Genomic DNA, 16972 nt, shown 5'->3' on the forward strand with positions numbered 1-16972 from the left:
TGTCATGAGAGGACAAATTAGCGGGCTTTTCTTCCTACAGATGAACTGAAAATCAAGGAGACGATTGGCAGCCTCTGACTCACACCAGTGGTATTGGCAGTGGTAGCGTTTGTGCAAATTACGGCCATGTTTCCCGTAAACACTCCCCCCCCCCCCTTCTTGTTGCTTCATCAGTCAAAGGTTTTCTATTTTCCTTTACCGAGCAGAACAAATATGTTGGAAGTGTTGTTTCTGTCGCCCTTTCGCTCCTTCCACCATCTGCTGCCACCAGAAACTCTATAAGCTTTAAGCCGTGCTTGTACAGGAAGAACAGCGCCCTCTGTCTGTTTGCACAGCTCTCCAGCAGAAGTCCCGCCAAATCCACTCTGTGTAAATTGACGTGTTCATACTAGTAGATCGTCTTTGTACTGGCCTTTTCTACAGTAATTATACTAATATAATATGATGACATAATATGATAATGATTTATTGATATGAAAATGCTACACTCAGGCTTTGTAATGCAAAAATGCCCGTCTTGTGGCCTGATGCTTTGGCAGTGTTTGTGCTTGCTATAATTATGGATTGAAATGAATCGAAAGAATGGACTGAAGCTACAAAGAGAAGGAGGAATGGGAGAGCTGCCTGCCCGAGCACAGATTATCTGGTCTTTTTGTTACAGCTAAACTAAAAAGAGGAGACGTGGGGAAAGGGGAGTCTAGAGATTGTTGCTTTTAAGGGAGATTGGATTTTTGTTTAAAGTGTCAGCTGACCCAAAATACCGAAAAGATGTATTTTCCATCTTACCTGTAATGGTATCCTTCCACGGAGATAGTTTTGGAGTAATTTGCCCAGGTTTTTTAATATAAGTCCCATGAGATTTCTACCAACGCTCCAATATAATGGAGGTGACTACAATTTGTGGTGCTCACAACATTAAAATTCTCCAGAAACAATGTTTTGATTGCTCTGGATGACCCACACAGTGTTCACAGTATTTCTGCTGAAGAAGTCCTATGCTTATGTTTATACTGGACATGTCTGCACTTCATGATTTACATCTAGTGCTAGTGCATTCTGCGCCATTGCAGAGGGTACTGTGCCCTTTATGTGGCAAGGTGGAAAATAGAGTTGTGGAGTTATGGGAGCTGGATGGGCATGTAGCACATCTGACTTTTATGTTCCTGTCACAGACCTATAATGTTAGCTTTTTTCTTACTGAAACCTATATATTTCTCTAACCATAACATTAAAAGCGTTTTAGTTTTATAACCTTAATGATACATCAAAGGGGTACTTTGTATTGCACATCCACAATGTTAAGGGACTCACAAGTAACAGATTTTTAAAAAGAATGGTCAAAATTGAAGCATCAAAGGCCCTCTCAACTCGTCCCTGGTGTGCCAACCCCCCGAAATCAGTGGATCCATATAGGATTATTTTTTCAGACTTGCCCTCCAGAAGACATTATACAACTGTATTCAAAGGCTGATTAGTACTCCTCATGACTAGAAATCTAAACACCATTAGTGGATTGCCCTTTAACCATACTTTATATGCCAAAACCATGATCTTTCCCATTTCTATGCAAAGATATTGCTTAAATAAATAAGTAAAAAAATCATTTGCAATGAATGTTAAAAACAACACTGAACATAATCTAGGGTTTTGCTGAATCACTAGTCTTGTCTGGCCATAGGGTCACATCCAAAATAACAGGGACATTGGCCTTTTTTGGGCAGGGCTGGGCAATAACAAAGTACATTTACTTCAGTATTGTACTTAAGTACATTTTTCGACTATATGTAATTTTATTGAGTATACATTTTTTTGGAAACTTTTGACTTTCACTCCACTACATTTGAAAGACAAATATTGTACTTTTGACTATACTACATTTCTATGAATGTTCTTGTAACGCGTTACTTTGAAGCATTGCTTTAAGGCAGTGGCGTAAGTCCCAGTGGTGCAACCGGTGCAATGCACCCAGCCCAGCTGATTACAAGGGCCCACTAAGGGAGAGGGACATTTGCCACGTGGATCGTGATCAGATGCTGTCATCCACTCATTCATAATGTGTTGGCATCATGGGTTGTTGTGCTTTTCTTGACTGCTATTTGTTCTGTGATTATTGACATACTGTGTCAGCTACTTTGTGTTGATTTGTTAGTAAAGCCGTTTGGCTGTTTGATAGTCGGAGGCAGCAGGTTTGAGTCGAGGACAGGCTGTAAGATTTGCATTTGGCACTTTGGCTGCTGTCCGTGGTGCGGATCAAAGGCTGCAGGTTTGCAGATGTGTGGAGTCGTTGTGTGTGTACCTGTGGTCTGTACGCTCATGTTTGAGATTTTTGAAATGAAGAAAGATGCCTATCGCTTTTAATGTTTGCTCTGTTTACCATGTACTAACTTCACTGCAATCCAACCTGAGGTAGCATGTTGAGTTAAATATTTGTTCAATAACAGATGCACCTTTTAAACAAAGGAATCTTTGCTTGTAATAGTTGCAGTTTTTATGCTTTGGTTGGTCAAAAGATTATGGATTTTTATGGATTTCCCCGCCAAGTTGTCATCTGTGGAACGGGTCTTGTGTGAATCCTCTGCTGACACATGCTAATAGTTAGCTAGCAAAAATGCAGAGTTGATGTGTTTTAATCTTGTCAAACTACTGTTATTGGCAACAATACAGCAATGTGTTGCTAGTAATTATATTTTTAAAGCAAAAACCTTTGCTTATACTGGAGTAATATTTTACCAGGAGTATTTATACTTTGACTCAAGTACTGGAGTTGCGTACTTTGTCCACCTCTGAATTTGGGCGAACCAACTCTTTAAAAAACAGAAGGGCGAATAGTGAAAAATAGAGACAGACAGAGAGAAATTTGAAGGAGATCAACTCGACGTGAGTCATGGTGTGTTCGAGGCCTTGCCCAGCCGACCTGACACCCCACAACACCAATCAGTCATTGCTGGAACGACACGCTGTCACACACACAAACACACACAATACACACACCTTCGGTTTAACACAGAACACTGGTAATGGACGATGATAATAATACACACACACTGTCACACAGTGCTCATCTCCGGCTAGATAGCGGAAGAGCACCACAGGTCAGCATGCTATTATTACAGCTTCTCATTCATGCGGTTGTAGTTGCAGTGGGTTTGAGCGTGTGTGTGAGTGAATGTTGGAAAGATGAGCTCTTAGACTGCTGCTGCTCACCACTGCTTCTCTGACAGCTTCACTGACAGTAAAAGCAAAGAAGGAGAGAGAGGGAAGGCAATGAGGGCAACACAGATGTAGAGAGAGTGTGCGTATGTGTGTGTGAGAGAGAGAGAGACGACCTATATCAAGAAAGTGACAGTGAGGGGCTGCCGAGAAAACAGAGAACAGAGAGGGAGAGAGTGTGTGTGTGTGTGTGTGCGTGTGTGTGCGTGCACGCATGAATAAAGACGGAGCGACGGCGAGGATACTGAGAGAGTGATGGAAGTTGCAAAGAGACGACAGAGGAGAGAGACTGAAAGAGAGAGCAGAAGGGGAATTAAGAAAACCACAGAAGAAGAAGCGAGGCGGCTTTGCGGCTGACTAGGAGCACAGACTGGGGGCAGGGGATGAGGCAAAGGGGGACCAGTTTTAAAGAAGATGGGACTGGAGAGTGCAACAGGAGAGAGGGGAGAAAAAGCAGGGAAGGCTGACGAAATAGAGAGAGAAATCCGGAAAGAGGATTTAGATAGAGAGAGGAGGGGAGACGGAGAGCAAGAGAGTGCGGGAAAGGGAGTGGTAATTGAGAAGAATGAAAGGCTAAGAGCTTTGAAGACTGTATTAGTTGTACTGTGTGAAAGGGCTATGGATCATTTAGTGACATCGATGTATTGGATTGGGGATAATGGGGATTTATGGTGGCACTTAAGGCCATACCGGCTGAATACCGGCCCAAATTGTCATAATGCAGGACGTGGGGCGGATGGCGAAGGGTACATGGGTGTGTGTCTATATGGAGCGATGTAATGTAAGAGACGAGACAGACAGAGACATCAGATGAACAGAAAGTGGTGGAAGAAGTGTTCATATCTGTAAAATAGCAGCAACATAAAGCAAATTATTCTTTATAAGTAAAAGTCCTATAGAGCTAATTTCCTGCCAAAACTTATAGGATAGATGTATTTTTACATTTAAGACATGCTGTTTTGGAAATATGTTGTGTACTTTGGCAGGGCTTAGCATCAGCTCCATGAAGTCCTGCATTACAATTTGAACTGACATGAGTGCATAATCTGCAATTTCAAAAAATTAAAAATACTCATTTTGTAGAATGGTTCCTCTGGATTGCTTTACTATTATATAGTCCCCTCCAAAAGTATTGGAACGGTAAGGCAAATTCCTTTGTTTTTGTTGTTCACTGAAGACATTTGGGTTTAAGATCAAAAGATGAGTATGAGACAAGAGTTCAGAATTTCAGCTCTCATTTCCTGGTATTCACATCTAGATGTGTTAAACAACTTAGGACATATCACTGTTTTAGCCCACAGCATTCTTAGGTGAGCAAAAGTAATGGAACAAATAATCTTAAAGAAATTAACATTTAATATTTGGTGGCATAACCCTTGCTTGCAATAACTGCCTCATTTGTGATGCTATTCCAGGCTTTTACCGCAGCTTCTTTCACTTCTTTGTTTCGGGGTGTTTCTCCCTTCAGTCTCCTCTTAAGGAGGTGAAATGCAGCTCTATTGGGTTACGGTCAGGTGACTGACTTGGCCAGTCTAAAACCTTCCACTTTTTCCCCTGACGAGGTCCTTTGTTTTGTTGGCAGTGTGCTTTGGCTCATTGTCCTGCTGCATGATAAACTTCCTCCCCATTAGTTACAAAGGAATTTGCCTCACTGATCCAATACTTTTGGAGGGGACTGTATATATATATATATATATTATAGAGCACCTGCCTGTTGCAGCTTCAATAAGCCATGAAGTAGCTTTGAGGTATAAAAATGATGTTGGGGCACAAAGCAAGATAGAAAAGATCTAAAAACTAAAGTGTTAACAGAAGAAACAGTTCTCACATAGTCTGGATTTAATTTACAACCTTTTCAGAAAGAAATATATTTAAGTCAGTCACAATCACAGCACTGTGGGAAATGGAATAAATATGGGACTGAAACTAATGCTTTCCCGTATTGATTAATCTGTCACATATTTTTTGATTAATGGACCTGTTTATTCTTTAAAATGTCAAGAAATAGTGAAAAATGACCATCAAAAATTTCCAAAATGCCCAAAATAATGTCTTTGAATTGGTTGTTTTGTCGTACCAACAGTCCTGAATCCAAATATATTCCATTTTGCAGTGATATAAAATAAAGAAAAACAGTAATACATGACATTAGAGAAACTGCAGCCAGTGAATGATTGATATTTATTCTTGATAATTAACTTAATGAATTAATGAGTTGTTGCCAATTGTGTTCAACACTAATTATTATTACAGATGCATTAATAATTCAGCAGAATTTCATGTTGTAGCTGATCAAAGTGAAATTTAACAACTTTATATGAAGTTGGATTAATTCATTCATTATCTGTTGTATTTAAAATCTTTAAAGTAAGAAGTGACTAACTGTTGTAAAGTAAAAGTAGAAAGTAGCAGAAAAGTAGTACAGTACTTGTGTAAATGTACTTGGTCATCTCCACCACTGGAAATAGAATCAAACTATGTTCCAGCAGCTATGTTCACTGGGTAATCCAGTAACAGGACTATTTAAATCTCTATCCAAATTAGATGACCTCACATGAACGCTTAATCAGACTTTCGCTGGCCCTAATGCAGTTTAAGCTTAAAGGTGATGACTGTTTTGATTATTTTAAAACCATCTCCTTTTCCAGGGAAGCATGGATTTTGCTGAGCATGCTTGGTGGTGTTAAGCCATGCGGTACTGTCTATTCACACACAATATTTTTACACCTCGGAGATGCCAAGTAGAACCACAGTCCTCTGCTTTTGGCGACTAAGCAGCTTCACTGGAGTAGCTGGGGGGGGCGGTCAAGCGGAGTTTAATTCACTCATTCACTTTGCGTTCCCTCAGTGGTCCAACTTCTGTTTTTTCTTGCTGGTTTTTATCCACAATAGGGCAGCAACTGATGATTACTTTCATTTTTTAATAAATCTTATTATTTTAAGGGTTTTGTCTATAAAATGTCAAACTATAGTGAAAAAGACGACTTTAAATTACAGAACTAGTTTTGTCCAAAACCCAAAGATATTGAAGACAAGCAGTCACATGTCACATTTTGAAAGAAGAAGAGCTGCAAATACTTACTTTTGAGAAGCAGAACCCAGCTGATGATTTTTATTTGATACGTGTCTTGAAGTGATTAAATTGGTTAAAGATATTGCTGTGGATCAAATGGTGTGGACTTCCAGACTGCAAAAAGTCTTACTGTAATAAATTAGTATTTACTGCTTTGGGATGTTTTCTAAATGAAAAAAAAAAACTAGATCACTTGGATGGATAATTTAATTAATGTTTTAATAACTTCCTTGGCTCAGGTGACAGGTGTGAATTTAAGTTGTCTGAACTTTGATTCAAAGTTTTGTTTTCATCAGAAATATTACAAAAACAAGATCTACTTTAACTTTTTGAGACGCAGAAACCGCTGCACATGCATTATTTTATTTACAGCCTCTTCTTTTGAATTGACCACAGACTTTACAGAACTCAGCTGCTAGGCTTTTAACCAGAACCACAGACTTTATATAAAGTCGCACTTTCTCCCACTGCACGAAAATAAAACCAAAATTTCCCAGATACAGCCGCTGCCATCTTGTGCTGGTGACGTCATTTGGAGCCAGACTCGCAGTAGTGATCAGGTTGGAGCCGCGGTATCGAGGTCCTGTCCGATACACCCGGCTGAGATGAATTAAAACCAAGCAGAAAAAAACACACTTGAACATACGTCAGCGTGATAAAAACTGCCTAAAATGACAGAAACCATCTTTGGGAAAATTGTGTTTGACATGTACTCCAGTTTGGTCTATGTACCCTCTGCTACATGACATATACTGCAGCCAGCTACCAGGGGCTGCAGTATACCATCGAGATGTTTTGGTTTCACTTATGGGGAGCTGTCATGTCATCCATTATACACAGTCTAGTCTCCAAATGGTAGGATCACATCACAACTATTGTAGCCTCTTTACATTGGCTACCTGTTTGTTTTAGGATAGATTAGATTTAAGGTTCTTCATGACCTGGCTCCAGATTACATTTTAGACCCTTTAATCCCTTTTGAGCCTTGGCATAGTTCGAAATCCTTGGTCAGGGCTCTTCTGTCTCTTCCCCTGTCCAGGCTGAAAACTAAAGGGGACAGAGCCTCTGTCATCAGGGCCCCAAAGCTCTGCTTTATTGGAGATCATATCCTGATTTCATCTGAGCTGCATGTTGTGTTTATTGGTTTTTAATATCTTGTTTATTAACTTTAATTTTTCATTTTGCCCTTTATGTATTTTATAATTCATTTTGGTATTTAATTTATTTGATTTCTCTCACTGTGAAGCACTTTGTTTTGATAAGTGTGCTACAAAAAAAGTTTATTATCATTATTAGCTACTTTCCTTTTGTCATGTCTCACAAGGTGCAACCCAGTTGAATCTGCATTAACAACACATGAAGCTATCTCATCCCATTGGCAAATTAATTTCTTTGATTATAAAAACAAACATTTTACATCTCATTAGACTAAATGATTTTGGTTCCATCCACTAATCGATTAATTGGCTCATTGTTTCAGCTCTAATCCAGAACCTACGGTCACAAGCACACTTCTCCAGCCTTAAAGGCCCAAACGCATGCAGTAATCGCTGCATCCAGTTGTTTGATTCTCCTAATATGATCATTTTACAGTGCACTGTGTGCTTGAAGGTTGAAGCATCAGCAGCACCGACACCTCATACACATCTCATCACCACCTTGGGGGAAGTTTGTCTCAAGGATGTGCCAATTGCCCACCTTCTTTATTCGAGAAATAGGAGTTTTAATAAAAAGAAAGTATGGGCCTCCCATTAAATTTTTTAGCAGGTGCTGGAGTATAGTTGAGTTTAAATATTAAAGAGGAAGATTGCCGCACACACTTCCACTAATTGAATATTGATATTTATTTTTAATGATTTATCAGTCATTAAAAAAATAACTTTGATGATATGATATGTTTTTGTAATGATTTGGTATTTTTGGGAACCCTTTGTAAACTTTGAGCCGTTTTAATAGTAATGAATCATGTGATAAGGCAATGATATCATATATTGAGAATATAAATTAAGCAAAAATGATGACTTGAGGATGTAGAGTGAAGCACTGTGTTTAGATAAACACGCGTGGAAGCATCTGTAGCAATGTGTGGCCTTCTCTCTAATACATTATTAAAAACAGACAGTTGCTTTTACCAGATGTAAGCTCTCAAAGAGGCAAGCTATCCTTTTCTGCAAATATACATGAATTTATGCTGATGGGTGCTTGCTACTGTGAAACACAGTTTTAAATATATTTAACACTGAAGAACTGTCATTTTTCACACATTTATTTTTACCTCCACACCATCACCACAGCTCTTTATCATGTTTTCTGTTACTTGGGCTGTTCTGCAGTCCGCTGGTATATGTAGAGACTCAGCTGAAACAAGCGGCAACAAACATTGACATATGATCACCTTGTAAATTTGATATGGCGAACATGGTGCAGTAGCAAACATCTGTTTATATGCATATCCAGGTGATACGGAGAGACATTATCATTCATTTAGAGTCATGTTTGTGGCAACTTGAAGTCCAGTTATCACTCTCTTACACACTGGTCTAACTCCTGACATCCTGTCAGCGAATTTATTGCTTTTTCACTTTCTTCTGACAAATGTATTTATTGTATATGTCGCTTTGGAAGCATCTGCTACATGACCTAAATGTATGTAAATATAAACATTTCAGTCCAGAGTTTTAAATCCTTTGGTAAATATCTGGCTCATACGCTGCTAAACGCTCCGGTGTGTTCACCAGCTGGTCACTGACTGTGTCTGTTGAACAGGTAGTGTACAGTGAGTTTATCAGTGCTGAAAACAGCTTTCTGCGGCAGATGGAAATAATGCTGTGAGAGCGGTAAGAGTGAAACAAAACAGTAAGCGTCCAGATTTATACTCAAAGGTGATAGAGCTTTTGCAGTTAGGGTGCCTTGACTTTGGAATGACCCGCCGGAGGAGATCAGGGCTGCAAACTCTGTCTCATTTTTTAAATTACTTTTAAAATCCTACTTTTAAAAAATTTTGAGTCCTTGTGCTTCATAATGTGTTCAGTTAGTATAATCTCAGTTTTTACTGGAATTACTTTCTAACAGAATATATATATATATGTAGCATACACTTTATAATAGGACCCTGTTACTGGAGAGAGTTGTTACTGTTGATTTTTTTCAAATTCACTTACCGATGCTATCTGCCACAATCAAAATTTCATTCCACTCTATTGTATCTGGGTGGAGACTGGAATATAAAAGCTCTCAAAACCTAGACAAAATTGTAAATTGGGGGAGCTGACCCTTTAAGAGATAGAATCTGTTTTTTGTGTAACCCAGTGAAACACAACCTGTTATTGCTTCCCAGTCCAATTTGCTTGTTGCTCCGCTTGCAGCAGCTGACATGCAAATTTACCCTGATTATCTAATAATGAACTGAGGAAATGTGAATTATGAGGAAATGTGCATCACTGCTGTCTTGGGGGAAAAAAACGCTTAAACTGACTGCATCTTATCTTTTCCTTAATGAATGTGTTGAGTCAGTCACATGACCCCTTGGGCCTGAAAAACGTATTAGAACTCAATTGTAGGATTCGGAAAATACTGTACACAAGAGTCAGTGAGTAAACAAACAGAAACATTTCTTCATTCCCAGGTCTAGTTTTGCAGACCCATGGTCTTTAATAAAGGCTATATACTGTCTGTGTTTGTGTGTGCCTAGGGAGAGGGAGAGAGAGGGAGAGACACAGATAGTGACGAAAAGACTCCTCTGAGTGGCGTAGGATTATTGAAATGCACCTGGAAAGTAAACTAATTTTCTCTGCGGGTCAGAGGACTGGTTATGGTAATAAAAAGAGAGATGTCATTAGATTCAGTGGTATTTGAAGAGTTCTCTGGAGGAGGGGGAGGAGGGGGAAGAGGGGGAGAAGGGGTCTTTAATATCTGTGTGTGAGAGAGAGAAAGAGTGAGACAGAGCAAAGTGTGTGTGCAAGTGTGTGTTTTGCAATCTGCTCCCCTGCCACTATCTCTGTCTCCTCACTGTGTATATGTTATTCATGAGCTTGACCTACATGTGCCCGTGTGTGTGTGTGTGTGTGTGTGTCAGTCCACGCAGGAGAAAGTGATAAGGTTCCGGTCCACTTTCCAAGATTCACCAACCACTTTCACGGTCTGACCACCCGGTTTGATATTTTTTTCTTACAATAGAGTGCGATCTCCGGATGACGATCTCTACTGTGTTTATGCTTTCATATTTCTTTGTCTTCTGCTGCTCAGACCCACTTGCACCTGCTCAGTTCTTCTTCCTCTTTTAAATCAGCACAGACTCCTGTCAGAAATGTAAAATGCAGGGAAGAAAGAAACAGCAGCAGCAGCAAATGGAAAAGTGTCTATATGAAAATCTGTGCATTTAAACCAGAAAAACAGAGCTGTTTTATCACTCTAAATAACAAAATATGGCTGCAACAGATTGCAGTTAAGATGCTATGATAGTCTTTATTTGCCAAAATAAAGCTCTGTTGTTGGGTATAGTTGCCGCTCCGTCCTCAATGATGGATTACATCATGTGAAATGCAAGTGGTCTCCTAAGCAACAGCGAGCAAGTGAGTCCAAAGGAAGCTGGACTGAGCAACATTAGATCTTTAGCCTCTCTCGTCCCTTTGGTGTCCTTCAGCATGAAACATCACAGGCTGTGCTGGTTAGTAAACATGAGCGTGCAGTTTACTGATGTTATTTTACTGGGTACCAAAGGGAACTGAATTTTTTACTTTCTTTACTTGTTTCCTCGTGCAGGCAGGATGTAAGACTGACACATTCTGGAGTTGTTATTTATACTTTTTTAGAAGTGAGTAAAGTCATGTCAATTCGACCAAATCACAGGTCTTTGGAAAATGCAACAAATTTAGGGCTGCAACTAACAGTTATTTTCATCATGAATTCATCGGAATACCAGCTTTTTGTTTAATAGATTAATAGCTTGGTCTATAAAATGTCAGAAAGCAGAAGGAGAATGCTCATCATAATTTTCCATTACTTATTTTTTCTGACAGTCCAATCCCCCAAGATATTAGACAGATATTAAATATATAAGGTACAGTGGTATAACACAGGGACATGTAGCAAATCCTCGCATTTGAAAAGCTGTAAACAGTGACAGTTTAGTGTGCAGTTTAGCTTGATTAATGACTTATATGAATTATAAATATTGTTGTTGATTAACTGACTAATCGTTTCACCACGTTTTTGGCAGACCTCAGACCCACGTTACTGCCGGTAGTTCCCCTTAGCTTGAGGACGAGGATAGACCTGCAGGTTTTACACAGTGGAAAGTTTTAGGGTCGTCCTAAAATCTGTGATTACATTTTACTGGATAAAACATTTGTATACATCACCGAATGAGTCAGCAGAAAAATCCTTTGAGGGAGAGAAAAGGTGTGATATTGCCCTAAAATGTGGAGAAATGCATTGTTAGACATACAGTGTATGTGGCATGTAGTGATAGATAGCAGAACAAAACACCCAGGGGAACAAGGTAACTGCACAGGATAAGCATTTTTCATTTAATGGGAACAAATAGGGGTCATTGCAGTTCCTCAACATGAAACCACCACATCCTAATTACAGTAAAAGGACCTTTCTCTGTGGCCGTAGTTCATTTGGGCTGTGTATTTTTGTATCTGTGTTGGACCTCTGTTGTACTGGTCCCTGGTTAAAATGCAGACGCATTCCTCCTGACTGTCCCCTCCCCTTCCTGTCCCTCTTCACCTCAGGACGTCCAGACGTGGTGGAGTCCGTTCCAGACGATCCCACATACAACGTGAGCAGCGAGCTCACCCTGGAGGTGAGCCGCAGTGATGACAACGCCCTCATCACCTGCGCCGTCGACCATCCCTCTCTCGCCCCGGGGGACAAGAGGAGCGAGCAGGCTCTGCGGGTGTTGTGTGAGTCAACTGGGGAATGGGGTGGAGTGGGAATACGGAGGATGCTTTGGGAAGAGAGAGGGAGTAGAGGACAGACAGATGTGAGAGGGAAATGCAAAGTGAAGGTGCTCTGTTTTTTTCTCTTTTATTAGGCAGTATAGTCACATTTCTCCCCTTTGCAGTTTGATCTCTGTTCCAATAATTGTTACCTGTAATAATGGCCACATAGGAATTTAACCTTGCTCCGCTGGTGCGCCTGACCAGAGTTGAGTCACTGTGGATAAGAAGAGCAGGTTATCACCTGAAATGAAACTATAAGCGACGTCGGCGGAGTCTGTGCTGGTGCTGCCCCCTGTGGGCGAGACTGCAGTACTGCATCGTTGAGGGAAAGCGATGTCGTTGTGTAAAGGGGTTATGTCATTTTGGGAGGCAGAGAGATGGTGACGCCTACAGGATGCAGATGGGAGTAGATGGATGCGGGGATGAATGAGACTATCCATGCTGTTTGCATGTCTGTACGGTTATAAGTCCTTTGTTATGTAACTGTGTGTGTGTCTGTGTGTGTGTGTGTGTGTATGTGTGTGTGTTTGTCTTCCACTTACAGATTCTCCTAACGTGCAGATCCAGCCTGAGAGTGATCTGCCTAGAGAGGGAGAGAAGTTTCATCTTCAGTGTTCAGGCAACAGCAACCCCGAGTAAGGCAAACGCACGCACTCACACGTGTCATTCCACTCTATGTCTGCTCATATAAAGACACGTTCTCCTACCAACTTAATTATCACCACATGAACTAAGACACAGTTATTGGTTAGTTTATTGACTTCAATATAAAAATATAAAATACATATAATGAAATAAAAAAGCAAACACAACTTCCAAACATCATTAAAATTCATGTTCTAACATTTCCTGGCAGTTTGCAACATAACCAAGGCTTTCTTGTCTGTGCAAACAAGGAGGGAATTAAGATCATTTGAGTAAAGCTCACAGTTACGAGTCTCGTTAGTTAGATGACATGTGGCATATACACCAACATGGAGTGCTTCATGTGCCAAATCAGGTGGATGACAGGTGGAACCTTGCAAACTTCATTTTCAAATGAGCTTCAGTAAAGGGTTTACTGTGTGTTTACGGCAGATGGACCAAGAAATCCTCATAGCTTTACTACAAAAAGTGTCTGTCAGTGCCTTCAGAAATTACTCATATGACTCGGATCATTAGACGCCATTGTGTTTCGTTGTCAAGGTCAGTCTGTTTGAAATTTTAAAACATCACTATACTTCCGCTACTTATTGAAAACACACTGTTTGAACATTTGACTGATGCTGCCATGTTTCTGGTGAGGACAGTTTTGGATGTTCGGCAGTTAATTCAGGATTTATGTACTTTCATATAGTACTCGTAGCCTTTTTATTATCTCATCTTGGCCAGTACTATTGTAATCTCTCACCTCCATGACTTGAACTTAATATTATTCTTATGTATAGCAAATCGCGCGCATAACCGAACAGATCAACCTGGCCTATTTTTCTCTTATTAAAGCATTTACTGATGATTGACTAATGAACAGGGCAGGTTGTCCTTGCTCTAATCAAAGCTTTCACTCCAGTATTGTAGAAGGTCTCAATAGATTTTAGAGGCACTTTAAATCGGTGTAAACACACCCACATTTAGTTCCTGAATAGGTGTCAAAGTGCAAGTAGCAGCACTGATAACCTGCACACACACACACAGATACACATTTGTAAGTCATCACACTTTAACATGTTTCACTTCTGACATCTTGTGCAGATAGTCAAACACGACACGTACATACACATACACATGGGCGCAGTTAACGCAAAAACACCTGCTTGTGCGTGTTCACTGATGCAGTGTGAACACAATGTTTCTGATACTACAAACACACAAACAAACTACAACCCCGTCTTAAATCCTGCCCACACAAGTACACTCTTTCCCCTGGCCTTTCTGCATTATAGATGAACCTCAAGCCAACCAGCCCTATCGATCTACTTTCCTCCCCCTCTGCTCCCCTCTCTGCCTCCCTCCATCCTTCCATCATCAGGTATCTCTCCGCCGCCGTGTCACTCAGGGCTCGTTCGCTCCTCTCCGTCTTGTCACGACGCCTCCTTGCCCTCCTCCTCTCCCCGTCCTTTCCTATAACTCTCCTCTATCTCTCCTCACACCTTTTCCATCTAAACCCCCCCTCCTCTTCCACTTCCTCCTGCTCTGCTCGTATCCCTCCCCCCCTCCCCTCTCTCCCCCTGTCAGCTCATCACAGGAGTGGCGAGGAATAAGACTAGTCGTTTAGTTTGATTGGCAGGTGGAACAGATAGGGGGCGGGGTAGAGGGAGGTGACTGTCATCACATGTACGTGCTTTTACAGGCAGCAAGGGAGTCGATAAATTATGGACGGGAGAAAAGCAAGGCGTGCCACGTGTGCCAAGGACAGGGGTTCAGTTCCCACGGGGACCACCTATGCTGGAAATCTATTTATCTGTGATACAATTAGACACTGTGGATGAAAGCGTCCATTAAATCATGTACCTTACAAGAAATAGACTTTCTCTATGGTAATAAATGGTTCTGTGTAGTTTAAAATGGCCCTGACAGTGCAACGGTTCAGGGTTCAGATCCCACTGGGATCACCCATTCTAAAAATGTACTTAACTCTTAATACAAAGAAAGGCTTTAGATAAAAGCGTACGCTGAGTGGCAGAGGCTGTATGTAAAAAAAAAAAAAAAAAGCGAGGCTATAGACGAAGAGAAGAGAGAAAATGTGACATCGAGGCAAAAAAATGACAAGGGAAGCAGAGGTGGAGAGGGAAGGAAAACAAACCGACGGGAGAAGGAGAGGGAAGCGGAGAAAAGCGTGGGCGGAGAGGAGACAGAAAGATTTGGTGACAAGAAGCGAATGACTAAGAAAGAGAGAGGGAGAGCAAACAATAGAAAGCCTGTATGTGTGTGTGTGTGTGTGTGTGTGTGTGTGTGTGTGTGTGTCTGCAAGAGAGGGCGATAGAGGGGGAGCGTGCTCAGTTACGTGCACCGCTGCTTGTGGATGAGCTAGTGTCCAATAAAATCTGATACAGGTTGCCCCCGCAGCTGTCAGTCAAAACCCAATCACCGCGAAGACGCCTTTCCTCCGACACACCCAGCCACTCGGGTCCCTCTCCTCCTCAGGAGCTGCCCTCCCCAATCAAACTCAATGAATGACACACTCCATTCCACGATACACACGTTTCTCTTTCCGCGGTCACATCCTGTCAGGTTCAAAAGAATAACTCACCGTATCAAATTCTATACTGTGTTTCCTTGACGCCCCGGCGGCAAGAGTGTTCTAATAGAAGAGAAAGGAATTTGTGCTGTACTTTCTATTATATTTCACATCTATTCGATCAGCCCGGCCCAGGAGTGCTTGCAATTGCATCACATTTCGGATCTTGATGTCATTTAACCAAGTTAAACTCCCTAAGACCGTTCACTTAGCATATTTGCAGCTGAAAAGCCTTGCATAACGTTGATCTATCGCGTGCAAGCTTCCTTATGTGTGCAAGGTCATGGCCACAGTTAGAAAACAGCTGGTGAGATGTAACAGGATTACTCTAATCTGTAAGCTATAAAAAGGATAAGGCCAACCATATTCTATAGGATATTTCTCTCTCTCCTTCTTTATTGTTAACAAATCCCATTAAACGACCAAAAACATCCATGAATTGATCCTACTCACAAGTGTTGTCTCTGTAGCCAAAACCTGAAATAGTTTATTCTGCTCTAAACTCATCAACAAGCCACATCTTTGCACTAGGTGACCTGTTCCTTGTTAGGATGGGCGCTCTGGTTTATTTTGAGTCACATCTACATAATCAGTCCTGCTGCTGTAAATACTCACTAGATCACCAAATCTGTATTAATCCGCATCTTAAAATAGTCCCCAACAAATCTATTTGCTTCTGTTTGAGCTACCTTTGCTACTGCCCTGCTGTTTTTTTTTTGGCCTCTAAGGTGCAGTGCAATATGGGGTAAACAAAACATTGTATCAACTTATAAAGTTGATAGCAAAGCAAATCACACATTTAGCAGTCACGGTGCAACATTAACATTAATTTCCAGTTGTGTCAGTATAAGACCAATATTCACTCTCCTTTTAGCTTAGTTTTGGTCACTAAATCCAGAGGGAAACATATGGCTCTATAGCAGTTAAATTCGAGCAGGGAGTGACAGCCGGTTCATCAGAGATTTCTTGCTGAAACCAGCTGCCTGATGAGTCTTGAAACTATGCTGATTACTGAATCAAAACAGTTAAGCTGTGGTTTGTAAAACCAAAACAATGAGCTGAGAAAAAAACTCTGTACAAGTGAGGATAGCTGCAGAGTCATGTGATTGGTCATTTAATCCATTGATTATATAAAAATAGTGATTAGAGCAGCTTTGAATATGTCCATCTTCTGTAGAAACCAGTGCCAAAGACAGGGTAGGAAGTCAGAAAGTAATGAGAGATGGACTGGTGGATTGGTCTTTTTTTTTGGTCTTTATTGGAAATGAGAACAATATGAAATAACACCAGGCTTTAATAATCTCTCCCTGTAAAAATACTGATCAGATGACAGACATAAGAAATAAGTGCTGTATTACAAAGATTTTGTACATTAACCTAACAAGCAAAGCTAGGAAAGCTTCTATAAATAATTTAGCAAAAACACCCAATAGCTCATTCTTTACCGTGATAATGATTATAGATGCAAGACGGAGGAATATGCAGCACCAAAGTACCCATAATTGCAATAAAGATTGGCTTCAA

At 40.7% G+C, this 16972-nt stretch overlaps 1 protein-coding gene across 3 annotated transcripts in view; it reads left to right on the plus strand.

Moving 5' to 3' along the window:
- Positions 1-16972, plus strand: part of cadm3 (cell adhesion molecule 3) — an 86493-nt gene that overhangs the window by 60918 nt on the left and 8603 nt on the right. For all 3 annotated transcript variants that reach the window (XM_046052759.1, XM_046052761.1, XM_046052762.1), the window contains exons 6-7: positions 12022-12192; positions 12776-12866. In XM_046052759.1, the coding sequence (XP_045908715.1) occupies positions 12022-12192; positions 12776-12866 (262 nt within the window). The remainder of the gene's footprint in view (positions 1-12021; positions 12193-12775; positions 12867-16972) is intronic.

Source organism: Micropterus dolomieu, linkage group LG06 (assembly GCF_021292245.1).
Source record: "Micropterus dolomieu isolate WLL.071019.BEF.003 ecotype Adirondacks linkage group LG06, ASM2129224v1, whole genome shotgun sequence".
Taxonomy (NCBI): Eukaryota; Metazoa; Chordata; class Actinopteri; order Centrarchiformes; family Centrarchidae; genus Micropterus; species Micropterus dolomieu.